The sequence below is a fragment of the Cavia porcellus genome, unplaced genomic scaffold (assembly GCF_034190915.1).
Source record: "Cavia porcellus strain 051 isolate PalLab524CR breed Dunkin Hartley unplaced genomic scaffold, mCavPor4.1 scaffold_12, whole genome shotgun sequence".
Classification (NCBI taxonomy): Eukaryota; Metazoa; Chordata; class Mammalia; order Rodentia; family Caviidae; genus Cavia; species Cavia porcellus.
Window position 1 is genome coordinate 25,107,719 of NW_026947495.1, and position 18,030 is coordinate 25,125,748.

Consider the following 18,030-nt stretch of genomic DNA (forward strand, 5'->3'; position numbering starts at 1 on the left):
CTGAAATTAATTCTGTTAATATAAGAGCCCTGCTGAATAACTTGCTTATGCATTTGTAAGTACGGAAAATGTTGTAAAACCCCAGCTATCCGGCAGTCTATTGAGTGCTGCCTCAATGTGGAGGTAATCCTAACACATCCATATTCATGGCCAACTAGCAATTAGCGGCCCTAACAAGCTAGGGCTGCTTGTTCTTCTCCAATTTAGGACCTGGTTCTCCTGAGCACCCTTCAGTTCTTGGGTGTCTGTGACCTTTACATACCACCTGTCTTAACTGTGTAGCATGAATTTAGTATGGCACATAAATCAAGCCATTGAATCAGGAGACTCAGCAGGTGGCCTTCAAGCTCCTGTGCATGCATCGGACAGTTAAGTGCTGGAAAGACCACCACAAAGCATGCATGACTCTGCCAAGATTGCATCTAGAATAGGGCTAAGAGGACACCGCAGAAAATCCCAGACGGTGCCAGCGTCCACTACTGCATGGCCCAGTATGGAGGACTCAGCTCCATAAGATGCAACACATGTTCATGTGAAGCCTCCTTCATAGCAGCTACCTCTCAAGATTATGTCTTATAAAATTTTAAATTATAGGTGGTCCCCAAATTATAGTGATAAAACTTACGCTTTTTACAGTGTTGGTGTGAAAGCCATCACCATTCTGTAGAACCTGAAATTCAGATTTTGTGCTTGGCTCTTGTCCCAGGCTATGAATAGGTGGTGTGATATCATCTCATGCAGGGCACTGGCAATGAGCAGCAGCTTCCTATCAGCCACACAGGCACCAGGGGGCAACAACTGATACTGCCATGTGCCACACGTCTAAGCTGGGATGGTCAGGTGCATTTTCCACTTACGGTGTTTCCAGTTTAGGATAGGTTTATGAGGACATAACCCTAGGGGGAAGGACAGCTATACTGGCCACTGGGAGTGCTCTTTGAGATGGGACTTAAGCATGAAGTGTAGATGACAAATGCTTTGGCTTCCGTGAAGGCAAAGAGCCCTGAGTCATAGTGGTCATGGGGTGTGGGTATGTCTTGGAGGGAAGGAAATTACTCCAGGCAGGGGCAGCAGTTCCTGCTTCTATCCCTGCTTCTCGGAGGGTCTTAGTCCTGTACTGTGTGTCATGTATCAGGGGGAGTTAATAGTAGCATCTCTGGTCTACCCTGGTGTGCTAGGTTTCTCATCCTACACAAGTGACCAGGAAAAGTGGGAAGTCCCATGGGAAAGGGCCTTTGGCCTCATATTCTACAAGAGCTATAAGTGGTGAGCTGAGGGCTCATGGGCTCCCAAAGCGCCCATTCCTTGTAAGAAAAGCTGCCAAGGCTAGCTGTGGAGAAGGCAGCTCTGCGGATGAGCAAGGGAAGATTCACACTGGGTGTGGAGTCACCAAGCAGAGGGAGGTGTGAGACGGGGCAGAGGTGTACACACAGCCCACCATGCACCCTGAAAAGGCAAGAGATCTCACAGGTACTGAGGACCCGAGCTGTGGAGCCTGCTCAGTCGCAGGATGCTTCAGCACTCAGAGTCTCTCAGGTGACTTTTGCTTCTAAGTTAGAGGAAGATGATGGAGGAGCATTCCTGGCTGCTCAAGGCTCTGGGACAGGCACTTGCTTTCCAGTATGAGGAGGAAAGCTCTGTGGGAACCTGGAAGATGCCCAGGGGAGTGGGTGGCATTAGAAAGCAGCTATAGACTTGTACGTTTTCACAGCTTCACATCAAGGGACCTTGATCACATCAAGGGAACTGCCTCATGACAGTTTCCCCGGTGTGGCCCAGGAAGGATTTGCATTGGGAGCCCCATGCTGGTAGGCTCCTGCTGTTACAGCCTTATTTGGGACACACTCCCAGCTGTGAGATTACTGCATGCACTCCTGCACCAGACACTGTGTGCTGGAGCCTCAGGCCAAGTGACCTGGGGAGGGGACAGGGGGCCTTTCCATGGTTCCTAACAGTTCCATCCCTCTCCATGGGGTGTGATAAGATGCCCCCAGAATCCCAGTTAACAGTGTCAGACCAGGGCCTGATGGTCAGAGTAAGGCATGGCAGCTCCTCTAAGTCATCCACATACATAAACAGCATAAGCATTGATCTGTGTCCCAGAGGCCACGATCCACATGTAAAATTTTCATGCTGGATTGAGCTCCAGACCCCTGTTTCCCTAGAAAATCCATAAAACTCCTGCATCCCTTCATGGCCTGTGACTTTAACCCCCCAGGGTACCACCATCTCCCAGCTGGCACAAGACAGGGGTGGGGAGTATTTAGGGAAGAGGTAGAGCTCCCCTGGCAACCACAGGCACAAGAGGGATACTGCCCTCCTGCGCAGGCCACACTGCCAGATCCAACAGGCACAGCCCCCATAGCTGCTGAGTCCCACAGGTGCCACAGATGGACCACAGATGATTGGATTGCTCCTGACAAGAGTGGGCAGGCCAGGCAGCTGGGTGGCTGGAGGAATGCAATAGCTGCAGGAGTAACAGAGAATGGTGCTTCTCCTTCCTGCAACCCCACACTATCCAGAGGTGGTGAAAAACCTTAAATGCCTGTTGTCATTTCTTCCCACACAGCAGGAAGTGGAACTTTCATGAACAGAGTAGATTGGACAGTTTGATGTGCATGTATATTTAGTGTCTGCAAGGGAGGAAGGTGGTGTAGCTGCCCCCACCCCACACCTGCCAGGTACTAGACAATGTCGGTGATCACAGTGATAATGACAGTTATCACTTACATACATATCACTGACTCACAACTAGACTGTGAGTGCCCCCAGAAGCCTCATTCAATGCCTGTGCATAGGGATTATTTATCCCCATGTTATAGCAGAGGAAACCAGGCCATGAGATGCTCAGTCATGAGTCCAGGGTCACAGAGCTCCTAAGAGAGAAAACTAGGATGCACCCACAGGTCTTCCCCATCTCCCTACGTCCCATTCTCAGATTGGAGGGAAACCCTGATTCCTACCTAGCCTGTCCTCATCTTCCGCTGGATGAGGTCTCCTTGTTCTGGGGGTGCCAGTGTAGCCAAACAAGATGGAAATTCTATGGTTCTTCGAAGTGAGATGCTGAGGAACACATCATCTGGAGCATCCTCCACACCAAGCACTGATCCCATACTGAGGGACAAAGCCATTTGGTTCCAGCCCCCAGCCTGTTGTGCTGCTGCAGAAAATGACAGAGGGACAGGAGCCCTGGGAGACACAGGGCCCAGGTCTCCTGCTCTGCACCTTCTGAAGCCACCTATACTGTCATTCATGGCTGAAAGGTCATGCGAATCATGGCAAAGGTCTGGTGAATCAAGGCCCTGGGACAGCATTTGATTGCTTTCCAGTGAGAGACAAAGAGCAAATAACAGAAATCTTTCAAGCCTTTAATTAAAAAGTTAAACATACTTGTAAGATAGCAAAACAGGCATGGCTCAGCTTCAGTGTTGCTCCTCACTAACACCTACTGCGACACTTCAGTGTGCAACCATCGTTTTACACACACACACACACACACACACACACACACACACACACAGAGGCTGGTCACATGGTATAATCTTGTTCTGAGAGTTCCTGTTCTCTGAGACAGTTGTCATGCTGGGCATACATTTCTTTCTCATTCTTGAGAAAGACTGCACAGAACTCCAAAACCACGTTCATTCTCCCCCTGGTGACTATGCAAGTTGTGTCCATTTTACTGCCATTTTGGACAGTACTCCCCACGGCCTGACATACACCATGCACAACTGAATGGGCACACACATGCCTTTCTAGAGCCAACAATGCTAGAAGTGAAGAATTGAGGGTGACAACATTGCCATCTCATTTCTGAAGCAGGAATCCTGAATTTGCTCTGCCCCCAGCAGGTGGACCAGCAAGGCCAATGTTAGTGACAAGTTCTGTCTCCTGGTTCTCTAACCAGTGTGCTTTGCTCTTCCTCTTCAGGTACGAGGTGATCTGCCAAAGCTCGGAGCGAGCCAAGGACATCCTCGTGCCCTCCATTGAACCCAAGAGCAAGCACTGTGTGTTCCAAGGTGACCTCCTGCTCTTCAGCTGCGCAGGCGCCCACCCCATGCACCAGAGGATCTGCCCCTGCCGGGACTACATCAAGGGCCAGGTGGCCCTCTGTAAAGACTGCCTATAGCAGCCCAGCTTGGCCCTGCTCACACTGTGCTGTGGCAGACAGCAGCTCTGTCAGGCAGGGCCAGGGGGCAGCATCATTCAGGGACTCTGGCCAGAGCCCAGATTTTTTGGTTGAAAGTTCTGTTTGGTACTTCTGCTTTGGGCAGTGCGTCCCAGGGGAGTTGTCACCAAATCAAAATGAGAGCAGATGTCGGGCCAGAAGCCTGGCTTCTCCCTGGTACAAAAAGCATCATTTCTACTTTGCGTGGAGCAACTGCAGAGAGACTGTCAATGCAGCTGCTCCAGGGTAAAGAAGAGAGAGAGAAGGAAACATCTAAAATGCATTTAAAGCAAAACAACAAGAGCAGGAATTGAGCTAAAAGGAGAGAACTTTGGGAACATTCCTAAACCCATTAACTTATTTATTTGGGAGGGAGGGAGGGTTTGGGAGGGAGGAAAGGGATCAATCACACGCTTCTTCCTCTACTTCCCACTGTTAATCATTCACTCTCACACTAGTCCATCTGCTTCAGGTGGGCTGCAGTAGGGCTAATGGCTTTCTGGAGGATCTGGCTTCTGATGGTAGCAGAGCAAAAGAAAATCTTGCTTTGAAAACACAGCCAAACTGTCCTGAGAATTGTCACAGAGCCAATGGGCCCTTTGTGTGCTTGGTGTGTGGCAGCTAGAAGATAAGTTATGCCTTGGAGGGTGCGTGAGTACCTCTGAGGGCCTGAGAGCCCAGCCAGGGATGAAAAATGGGGCTGTTTTCCATTCAAGAGAGACCCCTTTCCCTGTGTGCCCCCTCCCACCACTCCTCCCAACTTATCCTAAATTTCTGGTTGAAAGTCTTTTAGAAAGGAAATGCAAGGTTGTAGAATTTCTGTTAGCTGGTAGTTAATGTTCCCTCCCTCACATGCCACTGTGAGGAGGAGAATGGAGATGTGAGACTCCCCTGCCTCTGGGCTTGGAGGGCTGATTCTGTGTTTCCTCAAAGAGCTGAGATGTGGACAAAAGTAAATCAGTCTGAAGCATTAGTAGCCCAACCAAAGCTGGGTTTTTGCAAGGCTATCCAATATCACCGCAGTCCATGCAGCGGGGGTCTTGGTGAATACATCCACAGTGCCAGCAGGCGCAACCCCTGGTGAATGCTGGGTGGTCCTGGACTCTCCCAAGAGTGTAACACTGGCTTTCATTCTGAGGGGAATGAGCAGACCTGTGGGACTCAGACCTCTACGTCTTCTAGCCCCACACTCTGCCTCTGTGTAAGCTTTCATCTCCATGAAACCATTGCTTCTGCACTCTGCAAGTTGGTAAGCTTCCCGTGAAGGCCCAAGGCTGCTCTGCCCAGACAGAGAGCCTCCTTCCTTCGGGCTGGAGCGTAAGCCCTGGCTGGCGGAGGGTGGGGACATGGCTACTCAGCACTCACACCACAGCTGCAGACTGGGGTCCCCAGCTGTAGTCAGGGCAGCCAGGCAGAGCCTCTGCTGGCAGGAGAGCTAGGCAAAGCTGATGATTGGGTGGGCCTGCTTGAGGAGCAAGGGAAGAAAAGAATTCTGTTTTGTGGGGTCCATTCAGAACATGAAGACTTTTAAGGCTAGGAAGTTCTGCCTGCCTGCTTCTTGGTTTCTACCTGGTGCATAAATACAGTAATAGCAAGTGTCCAGCCGTGTGAGTGTCCTATGCCGCACCTCCCCACCATGGTCCCTCTCAGAGTTTTGAGCGTGCAGGGACTGGGGAGGCAAAACCAGGGTCTCTGCCACTCTGGCAGCTTCTGAGCACATCTGACAAAGGAGACCTCTTCCCTGAGCACTGATGAGGCAGGGGGGCTCTCAAGACCTGACTAGGAATACCTACTACCCGGACCTAGCCAAGGCGGAAGTCCAGAGGAAGTGTATGTTCATTTCTTAAAACTGTAGGTGCAGTTGCCTACTGTAGGAGGGGAGAGAACTGGCAGCCTCACTGCAAGGAAGGGCTTTTCTCCTGTGAGTGGGCCTCGTGGCTGCACCATAGTGGGTAACCTTTGAGTTTCCAGACCTTCTATTCCTGGGCCAGCTCCGCCCCCTGCTGGTCTCCTTCCCTAACTCCACAAGCTGCCAGTGCAGAAATTTGACCAGTAGGGGGAGGATTCCCCAGGCACTGCCTGTTAGTTAACACGTTGTTTAAACAAGCACGAATTTAGAATGTAAGAAACTTGGGGTATTGTTATCCCTGCCTGCGGAAGCTGCATGGATCCTTTGCTAGTTGTTGCAGAGTTCAGGGCCTCTGCACCTTCCTGTTCTCCAAGTCAAGACCCCAAGGTCAGGCAGCTCAGAAGAGCACTTTCTCCTCTTTAAAAATTCCTCTTCCTTTCCCCAGTCCAGCCTTAGCTGTCAGTCAACAGAAGATCTACTGGCAAGGCCACACCAGCCTATGCTTCTCTTGTATTATCAGTGCAAGTGGTGGATGGGCACCAGCTTCCAGGCTCCCTGGGCTCTGGCCAGGTTTGGTCAGGGATCCTCCAGTGGGGACTGGGTAGGGGGTTTCACCTCCACAGAGCAGAAAAAAAGGAAGTTGACTCGTGAGTGTGGGGTGGAAGCTCGCAGCCATTTTGCTATTGCTGATTTTTTATAGAAACCTAAGTTAATTTGTAATTGATTCCACAGGAAGAGAAATCTAAACTAGGATCACTGTTTTCCTATGCTAGAATCATAGCCTACCTTGTCCTTTCGATTATTTCCCATTGTGATCTTAAAACTTGAGGGAAAATTTTTTTTATCTAATTTATTAAGAAACAGAAAATTTTCCTTTCTAAGATGAATACTTTGTGGAGTAAAAACTCCTGAAAGGGCACACACTTCTTTGAATGCCAGTAAACACCTCACTTATTTCGTGTATTCAGTTTGATTTGCACATGTACAAATGGAGAGCTCTTTGCATTTTTGCTTTTTGTTTTTGTCACTGCTTATCACAGTTCGCTTTCAGTGTTGGCTGTGTATTTGGAAATAGGCCAGTCTGTTTCTTTGGTGATATTTGTTTTCCTGATGTGCCTTTTTCACTTTTCTTTGGGGTTGGTTTTTGAAAGCCAGGTGCTATTGCAGGATGATGGGCTGCTCCTGCTGGGACAGGTACTTGGGTGAGTGCAGATGTTCAGGCCGACCCCAAGGCCATAGCACTCCTGCAGGAGGACTCAGAGCTATGCGGATGCCAAGAAAAGAGCTGGCTTCCTCCCAGTGGGCTGTTCTCTTGGGGTTGCTGTTGCCACGCTGCAAGTCTGAGCTCCCTGCCACCCCCAGTTGCTGAAGCCAAAGCAAGAGGTCAGCCCTACAGGGGGCTGTGCTGAAATTTCCAGAGGAATGGCCAGGAATACACGTGGTTACCACCACAACGGGGAAAGGATCTGGAACCTCTTTGTGAGTTTCCTGGATAAGTGCAGGGTTTAGTAAATGTAACTGGCTTCCCCTTGGGAGTGGAGCCACACTACCACTCACTGCTGAGTAAAGATGTTGGTGTGCAGGGTTGGACTGAAATTAGGGTGTATAAATGTGTGCGCTTTTCAGACCAAGGTGGATTACCTAGATTATGTATATAACTAGACATTGCTTCCCTCTGCCCAGCCCACAAATTCTTGATTTTCTTTTAAAGTCTATTTTATTAACGACAGGCTTTGTTGTGTTATAGCCCAAGCCTGGATTGTTTTATTTATTTGAAAATATTTTTAATTTCGATATTGGCTTTATTCTAATCCCATCTATTCCTGTAAGGGCACAAAGCATCGTCATGTGACTAGATGGATGGATTTAAGTAGGTTCATACTCATTTAGGAAGCTGGCAATTTCATAAAGCTGAGCATAAGTTCCTTTTGTTGGCTTCAACAAGTGGAACACCAAGTTTTCGTGTATAGCAAAGGATCAAGTTAGTTGTAAAGTCATAGGTACTGAAAAAAAAATTACCCTTGCTTTCCTAGCACTTAGGGTTTTGTGAGGAATCAGTGTTTAGTGCAGTGCCTGGCACATAGTAAGCCCTAGTAAATGTTAAATACTGTTATTAGCATTTCATGAAACCTGAGAAATACAGAGCTGAGCTCATTCCCTATTACTTGGAAGTAATACCTACATGGAAATATTACCAAGTTGATGAATGTTGTAGGCATTACTAGTTTAGAGTGTTCATTGCTTCATCTAGCCTGCTGGTTGAAATTTTATTGTATTCCTGAATGCACTGAGTTATTTGAAAAATATATCAGACTTCAGCCCCCGATGAAACAAGGCTGCAAGCACTTACTAATGAGATGAAAAGGATAAAGCTGATATTTGGCCACTTACTGGATCTCACTCCACAGATATCTTCTGGAACATTCCAGGGCATTGCTTTGATGAACTTTTTGAGCTTGAAATTAAAAATCCTTTGACACACTGCACCCCCAAAATTGTTATTCTTTTGCTGTGCAATCACAGAGGCTTTTCTGTGTTCCTTAAATGACCAATTTCATTTAAACATTCCCCTAGGAAATGCCTTTGCTGCCCCCTGCTGGTCAGGGGTGGGCTTTTACAGGCTGGTTACTGCTGCTGATTCTTATCAAAGGTTAATTCCAGAAAAACTCTGAGAGGCTGAAGCAATTTAGCAAGATCCTGTCAAAATAAAATGGTCTAGGGTGGTAGCTCAGCACAAAGGCCTGAGCACAATCCCTAGTACCAAAAAAGTTAATTCCATATCCTGGTCCCAAAGAAAATCCACCTCCACAGGGCAGCCAGCTGAGGTCCTGAGCAGGAATTTGGATGTCCTTCAGAACAGCTCCCAGAGGATGCTTGTAGCTCAGTGATGCTTTTCTGAATCACTTAAACATAACTTTGCTGCCTGTTGTCGGGTATTTAGCCTCTTGTACTTCCCCAGTGGATTTAAAGTTTTATCTCCTGCCCCATGTTGTCACAACCCTTGCACTTGTGGAATATGGGGAATGTTTTTTGGATTTCAGTGTTTTTTGCAGATTCCTTTGGTTTCTCTTCACCTAATCAGCAGGCTTAGAATCCTATGGATGTAGTGATTGGAATTCACCTTCAGAGCCTCACTCTCTAGATTTTGTGCTGCCTCGAGGCTGCCCTTCCCCACTGCACAGTGTGAAGTCTGTGCATATCTGGTGATCAGGGACAATGTCTATGAAGCAGACTGGGCGGCAGGCACACAGAGCATTGGGGAGACCCGGGGTAGCAGTTCAGGATCTTGGGATGGCCTGTCACATCCCCCAGTGCAGAGATGGAGCACATGTGGAGCATTCTGCTCACTGACTGCAAGTATTGAGATGATAGGGTAACAGTTGATGCCAAAGGAGATGGTTATGTCCCTTCTACTGGAATTGCTGTTAGAATCTTGACATTGTTGATAGCCGTTTGTGTCTGTGTCTTCAAAACAAATCCTGGTCCAGCCATTTTCTACTGTGTAATTCTGGGGTTAAATCCTACGGGATTCTGCAAATAAGGTGTTGCTGTCCAAATGTACTGTACTGGCATAGAGAGCACTGCTTTGTTTTCCACTGTTGTAGAGAAATCTAGGGAGAACTTTATTTTTCAATAAACTTTTTTCTTGTGTGACAAGTGGAAGTGATTTTTGGGGGGCTGGCTGAGTACAGGATCACCAACAGAACAAAGCTGCGCTGTTGTCTGGCTGTATCTCGGATGGTGATGAGGAGGCAGGGAAAAGGAAAGGTTTAATGCCAAGCATGTTATCCTTTACAGATGAGCACCAGGGCCCCATTCAGAGCACTCCCTGCCCTTTGTTCAGTTAGTCAGGAGCTGAAGTAAAGCGAGATGCTAGGCTTTTTTTTTTTTTTTTTTTAAGATACTGTCTACACCAGATATTTAAACATCTTTGAGAATAGGCTACTATCATGGCCCTAAGAAGGCTGAACACCAGAACCCATGAGATGTGGAACATCTCTCTCCTTGAAGAAAAAAAAACATTTACAAGAAGGCCACACTGCAGCCCATACCAAGGTGCTAGTCTGCAGTCTGCAGCTGCTGTGGCTTGACCCTCAGCCCCAGAGGACTTTCTAGGGACTGCCTACCATGGATGTGCTGTGCAGTTCACATGACGTGTTTAATCAGACAAAAGTCATTGGTGTCAGAGAAATGCTGAGTGCCTCTGAGGAAAGGTATGTCCTGGTTGTGCCCGCACTCCTGCACGTTTATTAAATACAGTGAGAAACCCTGCAGAAAACTGAACATTTGGCCACCTTTGCTTGCATAACCTGTTACTATCTCATGGAAGGCTCAATGGAGTAGCCACACTGAAAAGCAGCCTTGACTTTGAATAACAGTGTACATTGTCCTCACTGAACTGCCTGAGACAAGTTTAGGTTGTACAGTATTTGCATATCCATGAGATATCTGGACGGTGGGCTCTGAGCTGAAGTGGGAAATTGATTTATGTTACAGTGTACTTATACATACAGTCTAATATACCTTACACAGTGTCTGTGTTTCAGCATACGTTTCACTATACCCAGCATCTATAGTTGCACCTGTGTTTTGACTGATCTGTCACATGACATCAGATGTGAGATTTTTCCATATGGGGCATCACAGTGGTTCCCAAAATGCATTTTTGGATCTTAGGGATGCTCAAACTATATCTTCTGTTAACCAGTCGCAGGAGGGGTGGCAGGGACAAAAGGTGTGGCCACCTCCCTGCTCTAGGCAAGGTTGGCCTCTCACGGCCTCCAGCTCCCCCTAATACATGTGTCAGAGGGAACTACAGAGACCATGAAGCCCATTTCCACAATCCAGCCTTTTGGCTTTCACCCCCAGCTGTAGGCACAAGCACCCCCTTCCAAGTCATCCTTCAGCTGTGATGAACACCTGCCCATGTAAAGACATCAGGCCTGGTTGTTGCTGCCACAGTGTGACGTCTCTCAAAAGATGACTTCCCTATACCATACAAAACAGGTAAAGGTCTTTATTGTCCAGACACTGCTGCCTGGGCAGGCAGTACTGTGAGAGGTACAGAATGTCGCAGGGCAGGGGAACATGTGTATGGAATCTACACCTAACGTGACATCAACTGAGAATGTCTCATTCATTACAGAGAAGTAAACCATCTCACAGACTGTAATGTACCATTACCACTTAACATAGCATATAGATATATGCATATATGGATTATATCATTATTTATTACAAATAAACTAGTTTCACATCTCTCAAAAATGGATCCTGTTTTCACACAGATGTGCAGGTTCTGGAGTACGAGAAAGGGTTATGTGCTTATTTAGCTCATCCATGCAAAGCTCATAGGTGTAACACTAAGTACTTTAAAAAATAGAATGGTCTCCTTTTGATCAAATCTGTTTAGGTTTAGGATTAGTAAAACGGTATGAAACTAATGAAATACATTGATAGAAATCAGGAAGGAAACACTGATGGTTTGGAGTTTGTAAGGGAACGAGGGACAAAAGGGCATGGTCTTCCCTTAAAATCTGCCCGGAGAGACTTGGAGACTAGGTGGTGGCCGGGGCCACTACAGAGAGGTGGACTGGTCAGTTACTATCTGTTTCAGACTAAGAGCACCACGGATGGGCTCGTATCCAATCCACAAGAACTATTATACTCCAGAATATAGAAAATGTCCCTTCCAGCTCCAGATGGGGAAGCAGGTCCCCTCTTCTAGGCATTGCTGTAATGTACGTGAGGGGCAGCAGTGTGAGGGTGTGGGGCAGATCCACCCCTGGGCAGACCTCGGCCCGTGATGACAAACTGGATGAAAGAAAACTTCCAAAAAAGAAACGATGTTGAATTAAACATTGGCACCGGCTGCCTACATGGAAACCTCTGGTCACCTTGACAGTCTTCATGCAGATGGGGACCATGCTGGCCCCTCAGCCACCTTCATTCAAACATCTCGTAGTGACGCGTCTGCCTTACCCTTGGCACCATGTCGATGAGCAGCCTGCAGAGAAGAGAAAGAGAGACAGAGATGGGCACCTCTATACTAGCCCCTCTGCAGCTCTGGGGCTCTAAGCATAGAGGAAACTTTACATTTCTTCATTCACAGGCTCAAAACCCTCTTTGAAATATACAGTTCAGTGGTTTGTATTACAGTCGGGTTTCTGTGTAATGATCCCCACTACTGTAATCCCAGAACATTTTCATCAACCCATAAAGAAACCCCATGCCCACTGGCAGGGCATCTCTGTTCTCTCCTCCACACCTCTATCCGAGCAACCAAGAATCTAGCTTTCGTCTGCAAGGAGTCACCTATACTGGATATTCCATACTAAAGGAATATTATACTGTGTGAGCACTTTTATCTATTTTATTCCACCTGGCATAATGTTTGAGGTTCATCCACACTGTGGTGTGGGTACATCAGTACTTAGTCCCTTTTGATGGCTGAGTAAGTCCACTTTATATGTCTACGTTTATCCACTCATCAGCCAAGAGATGGTTTCTGCTTTCCCTGCCATGCACACTGATGCACAAGTTTGGGCATGGATGTGTTGCTCTGGACTACATGCCATGAAGCAGAACTATCAAACACTATCTCTGTATTTCACATTTTAAGGATCTGCCAAATTCATTTTCGAAGTAGAATCAGATGTTCATTCCCACCAGCATTGCAGTGGGTCCCAATGGCTCCACATCCTCACCAACTTGTAACTGCCCCTGGTTTTGAGTAGAGCCATAGTAGTGGAAGATAGGAAACATTTTAACATAAAGTCAGAGGTCCAGCTTCTGGTCCCATAGACCTGCTTGCCTTCCCAACTAAGAATCACGCATGAGAAGAGCTTCCAAGTAAGGAAGCCACTCAGAGTTGCTAGCCAGAGGCATCATAAAACCACCAGTATCAGGAAAGGAGGGAGCATACTGCTCCAGGTCAGGAATGGGTAAAGGGAAGACACGTGGTGGTGAACCTATCAGATAAAAATAAAGGAATCCCTATGATCAGAGGCTTAAGGCTCTTGTGCCATGAAAGTTTGCCTAATTTATGAGACAGCTACAAGGACAGATGAGGCTTGCTGAAGCTCGGGGAGGTGGCTTCCAGTGACCTGACACAGATTAGGCTCAGAAGAGCACAGGAACAAGACATGACTCGCAGCATCCTGCTCTGTCATTTCCTAGCTAGAGGAGGCGGCAGAAAGAGTGGTAGACTGGCCACCAGCAAAGCAAAGATAAATGCAGGAACATACTTGACTCCGTAGGCAAATATGGTGAGGCCAATCAGCACCCCGATGCTGCCATCCAGGTACCAGACCGCAGAGTTATGCTTGAACACTTCCGCACTCAGAAGAATGGAGAAGCCCATCACGCCGCCCACGAGGGAGTTAAAGCCTGTAGAAGAAGCAGAGAGATGCCAGCTGGCAGGGCCAAGCCATCTTTATTAACCACCAAAATGCCTCCATGTTCTGGAGCATGTGCCAGAGAAAGGGATATGGAAGATCTCTTGTCCGTGACCTGAGGCTACAACCTGAGGCACATACATGGCTCATGAACTCTGTCTCATGTCACCAGGGAGGTCCCTACACAGCCATCACCCCTGCCATCAGTCTCCATCTCTTTCTTTCTTTTCCAAGTAGTTATTTCCAAGTGACAGCACGCATATGGTTCGTCGTTGGTGGAACAGGAGCTTGGTTTCCTGCTGAATCCACAGAGCCTGCAGTAGTGCCTGGCACACAGCAGACATTCAAGTCCTTGGTGACGTAAATCTGTTGAATGTCTACTGCGCCACATCCCAAACTGGGTGTTTTAGTTTCATATCAACCTCCTCAATGTTATGAGAGAAGATTATTATCCCCGTTTCACCAATAGGAAAACTAAACTAAACAGAAGGAGGTTAAACTAAATTAACCAAGTGAGCTGGGAGGGGCAGGGCTGGGGTTGACCCTAAGTCATTCCCTCTGTAGTTTCTGCTACCTAAAGATTTTCCCTGTTTCTCCAGAAGAGCAATGCAAAGTTTAGTTGAGCTACACTGCTGAAAAAACAGTAATAAAAGCAGAACTAGAGCAAATGTATACTGATCACCATCTTTCACCTGCTACATCCTCTGGTTCCCATAATTTCACATTCGCCTGTGAGTTTCAAAGGCCACTAGCATTTTGCCTGTGAGTTTCAAAGGCCACACGGGAAGGGAATGGCTTTGGTGGTCTCCCTGCAATGTGAGTCAAATTTCATTCCTTGCTTCAGCATCCTGGGGTCCACCAAGAGGACCTCCAGGTCCACAGGGCAAGTCACCTCGCGATGCCTCATTCTGGGGTCAACTCCCTCTTGTAATAGAGCCATGTTCTGGCTGAATTCAAAAGTCTATTCTGGTTAAAAGCGAGAAAATTGAAATCAAACACACTAAAAGACATGATTCAGTCTGTACTCCTGAGAGTACATCTGAATGAAGAGTAGGATTAACATAACCAAAGCCAGGGTCAGAACCATGCTCAGCAACTGAAGTAGGGGCCCCTTGAGAGCTTCTCCCCACTACTGAGCACACAATGAACCTGAGGTCTGCAAGGGCATCTCACGGACAGGCATGTGTCACTTGATTATGGACTTCCTCTTGCATCCCCTACCCTCCAGTGCTCAGCCAATGACTAGCGAGGCTTTGCTCTCAGGGCAATTAGGTTTGGACAAGAATATTGCATCTTGTCAGCACCAAAGCCACACTCAATGGCAACCTCTGTGGTCTTCTCTGTCCTATATAAGGACAACCTCTACAAACCTGCCCACCTCCTCCTTTTCTGAATCTTTCCCTGTAGGACAAACCCTACAGTTCCATACATATAATACAAGCCCTTTCTTGATCCTGCCTTTCCCTCCACAAACTCCGTGTGCCTCTATTCTGCACAGAACCCTCTGAAGAGTTGTCTTCCTAAGCTGTCTTCACCTTTGTTCCGCCCATTCTGCTCAGTTTCCCCTCTACTCATCCCTTCCTGAGGTCCTCCATGGCTGTGTATCATGTGAACACAGGTTCCGAGGAACTCCAGCTTGCTCACCCCTGGCTTTCCTCCTTCCTCTCTAGCAATCCCCCTGTCAAGCCTCCTTCGCTGGCTGTTCCTCCATATCTCCATCCTAGTGGCCTGGGCTCAGCCCTCCTAAGCACCCCTCTATGCACATGTTCCTCCCAGGGAACCAATGTCTCAATTTTATCTGTGCTTTATCCTGACCTGTCTCCCGACTCACATATAGAAGATACACAAAACTGAATAGTTCCCTTCCACTAAACACCTCACCCTCCAGTCACCCAAAACGCTAGCCCCATTGGCTTCTCTCACACCCGTAATGCAGTTATCAGGTAATTCTTTCCATCTGTTATGGTCACAAATCAGCCTCATCACTCGCTCCTGATAGCCACCCGAAACTCAGTTATACCCATTCCCAGTGTCCTCACCAGCTTCCCCTACAGCCCATTGCCTGACAGCAGCCAGAGTGCTAACATGACCACCTGTAAATGGACAACAACCCAACCCTCTAGTAGAAAAGTGCTTATTGCTATCTCAAGACTCACTCAAACGCTCCATGCTCCTGCACCAACCCTCCTGCCCCACGGTGCTTTCTCCTTGCCCACAGTTCCAGGCCCTCATGCTCACCATTGCTTCATTTTCCCCAGCTCTTATCCACCTGACATGCTATTTTGTCATTTTACTTTTACTGTCTCTCTTGTCCACTAGAAACCTATGCTTAAGCACAGGAACATTTCCTTTCCTTGCTGCATTCCAAGTCTCAGAACAGTGCCTAGCATTTGGGGGGACACAAATGATTGCTGCATTAATTAGTGAATTACCAGATGGGAGAGGAGGAGGAAGGAACCACGTAGGGCATGACCTTCACTCTGCCATCCTGAGAGAGACAGAAAGAGACAGACAGAGAGACAGAAACAGAGACAGAGACCCACCCCTTGCTTAAGTAGCCCTGAGACAATGGTGTTTAGAAAAGATGCAGAGAACCTGAGGTTCCTCAGGCAGCCACTAGATGGCGACTCAACACCAAGTCATCAGAGGCTACCTGCTAGCACCACCCACAGCCAAGCCTAAGGACCTAAGGCACATTGGCCTTCTTTACCTGCATCTCCTGTGGATAGAACTGAAGCTGGGCCCTGGGCCCTGTTCGGAATATCCCTCAGCATAATATTTGGTTGCACAACACACATGCATGCACACAAACTGCACTGCTGGGGATGAACCTAAGATCTCATGCTTTTTAAGAAAGTGCTTTACCACTGAGGAATACTCCCATCCTCCATTTTACTTTAAATAATACCAAGCAAGTTGCATCCTAGTCCTGAATGCAGTATGTGTGTTGACTAAATATCCAAAGCAAGAAAATCAAACTAAACAAATCTGCTGCAGAACATAAATTGGGCAAATCTGAAATTTATCATCTGTACCCATCTGTCCCTTTTCCCTTCTCTTAAGACCTGCTTCTTAGCTTTAAGGACACATCCCAGCAACAAAGGACATGTCAGAGTCAACATGACCCAGTTCCCACAGGCTCTAGCTACCTGTGACGAGCAAGGGCCTCCCTTCCTCCTCTTTCCTTCCCTTCTTCCTCCGCTCCCCATGGGAGCAGCAGTCTGCTGAACCTACTTCCTTGCACGGAAAAGGTACTTGGCTCAGCTCAGAGCAGGGCAGTATTCCACCCGATGGTTCCAGAGCCAGCCCCTTAGAGAACCCTCAACATGACTGACACTTGGCTTACAACTCCTCACCCTGCCCACTTTGGAACCCCACTAGGGGAGATAATTACAGATTGTGGCCTAGTTGTGCTAATCAATGAATGAATAAACATCCCAGACAACACAATTAGCAGGAAGCTGCAATTACTGCCTTGTATTTACTGAGACTCACATACTCACACAAGCAAAGGGTCCCTGAGGTTAACAGACCTGAGAGGCAGCTGCCCTGCTCCTCTGTGTGGCACCTGTCTCTCCATCAAAGCCCCACAGCTGTTCACCCCAGAGCCCTGCATGTGGTATGAATATCGCACCCTTCTCTCCAGCCCCTGTTGACAGCATCCAAGCTGCCCGCCCGTCTCTTCGTCTTCCCAGAGACTTCTCATTGCTCCAGTCTTATCTCTCTCCACCCTTTCCCCCTCCACAGCCGACCAGGGGCTCTTCAGGATGCAGCAATCATGTCATCTCAGCTGTTGTACATTTCGCAGAGGAGCCAAACTTGCCCTCCAGCCCCAGTCCTGCTGCCTGGCCCACCTCTTGGGGTCTTCTCCTGCACCATAGGGCTCCCTCTGCATGGAGGAGGTCTCTTCCCTATCTTTGCCTATTTGTTGGGCAATTTTTACTTCAATCACCCACTTTTTGTTGTAATTTCCCCCTCCTTCCTGGCTGAAGTGTATGGCAGAAATACTGCTTTGGTGTGTGGTTTAGTGGCTAAAAATCCAAGTCAGATGATATTTTATCAGAGAAACCTGAGTAGCATTTGGTTCTTCTCTGTACACCATATAAAATGGTGGGAAGCTGGAAGTCCAGTGACTTTGCCTAAGTTGAAATTTGTACATGAACTAGCTATAATGTTAAGGGAAAACCACCAGCCAAGGCAAAAGATTATTCTGGAGGGTGGGGGATACCCCAGGCTCATGGGCAGGTCTGATGCTGGGTCTGAATGCTGGTTTTGTGCTGAGGTTTCTGCAGCCTGACCGTAGTCGGCTGCCATACACAGACACCAGCACTCTGTAAGCAGGGGCATGGGGACTGACTGAGGCATAGAGAAATAGGCCCCCAAGCTGCCTGCTGTGTCCTCACCCCAGAAAGCTGTTTGTACTGACCCCAGGTGAGACTACCCTGCCTGTCGTGTTTCAGGTAACAAGACGTAGGAAAGAACAGGGCATGCAACCCTGAGGAGACAGGGCTCTGCAGACCTGGGCCAGCACTGTTATGTAAAGGTACCTCAAAGGCAGCTGGCAAATCCAAACTCAAAACAGCTGGCTCTTACAGGAGCCACTGGACACAGCAGGG

The 18,030-nt window shown here is 47.9% G+C and overlaps 2 protein-coding genes across 6 annotated transcripts in view; one reads left to right on the plus strand and one right to left on the minus strand.

Moving 5' to 3' along the window:
* Positions 1-9,674, plus strand: part of Mgat5 (alpha-1,6-mannosylglycoprotein 6-beta-N-acetylglucosaminyltransferase) — a 338,130-nt gene extending 328,456 nt beyond the window's left edge. For all 5 annotated transcript variants that reach the window (XM_023561078.2, XM_063258973.1, XM_063258972.1 and 2 more), the window contains exon 17: positions 3,931-9,674. In XM_023561078.2, coding sequence (XP_023416846.2) covers positions 3,931-4,129 — 199 coding nt within the window. In that variant the 3' untranslated portion in view covers positions 4,130-9,674. The remainder of the gene's footprint in view (positions 1-3,930) is intronic.
* A 1,335-nt stretch (positions 9,675-11,009) lies between these two features.
* Tmem163 (transmembrane protein 163) overlaps positions 11,010-18,030 on the minus strand; it is a 250,356-nt gene continuing 243,335 nt past the window's right edge. Inside the window, exons 7-8 of the mRNA XM_063258976.1 lie at positions 13,265-13,406; positions 11,010-12,024 (exon numbers count right to left, since the gene is read on the minus strand). Coding sequence (XP_063115046.1) covers positions 11,964-12,024; positions 13,265-13,406 — 203 coding nt within the window. The 3' untranslated portion in view covers positions 11,010-11,963. The remainder of the gene's footprint in view (positions 12,025-13,264; positions 13,407-18,030) is intronic.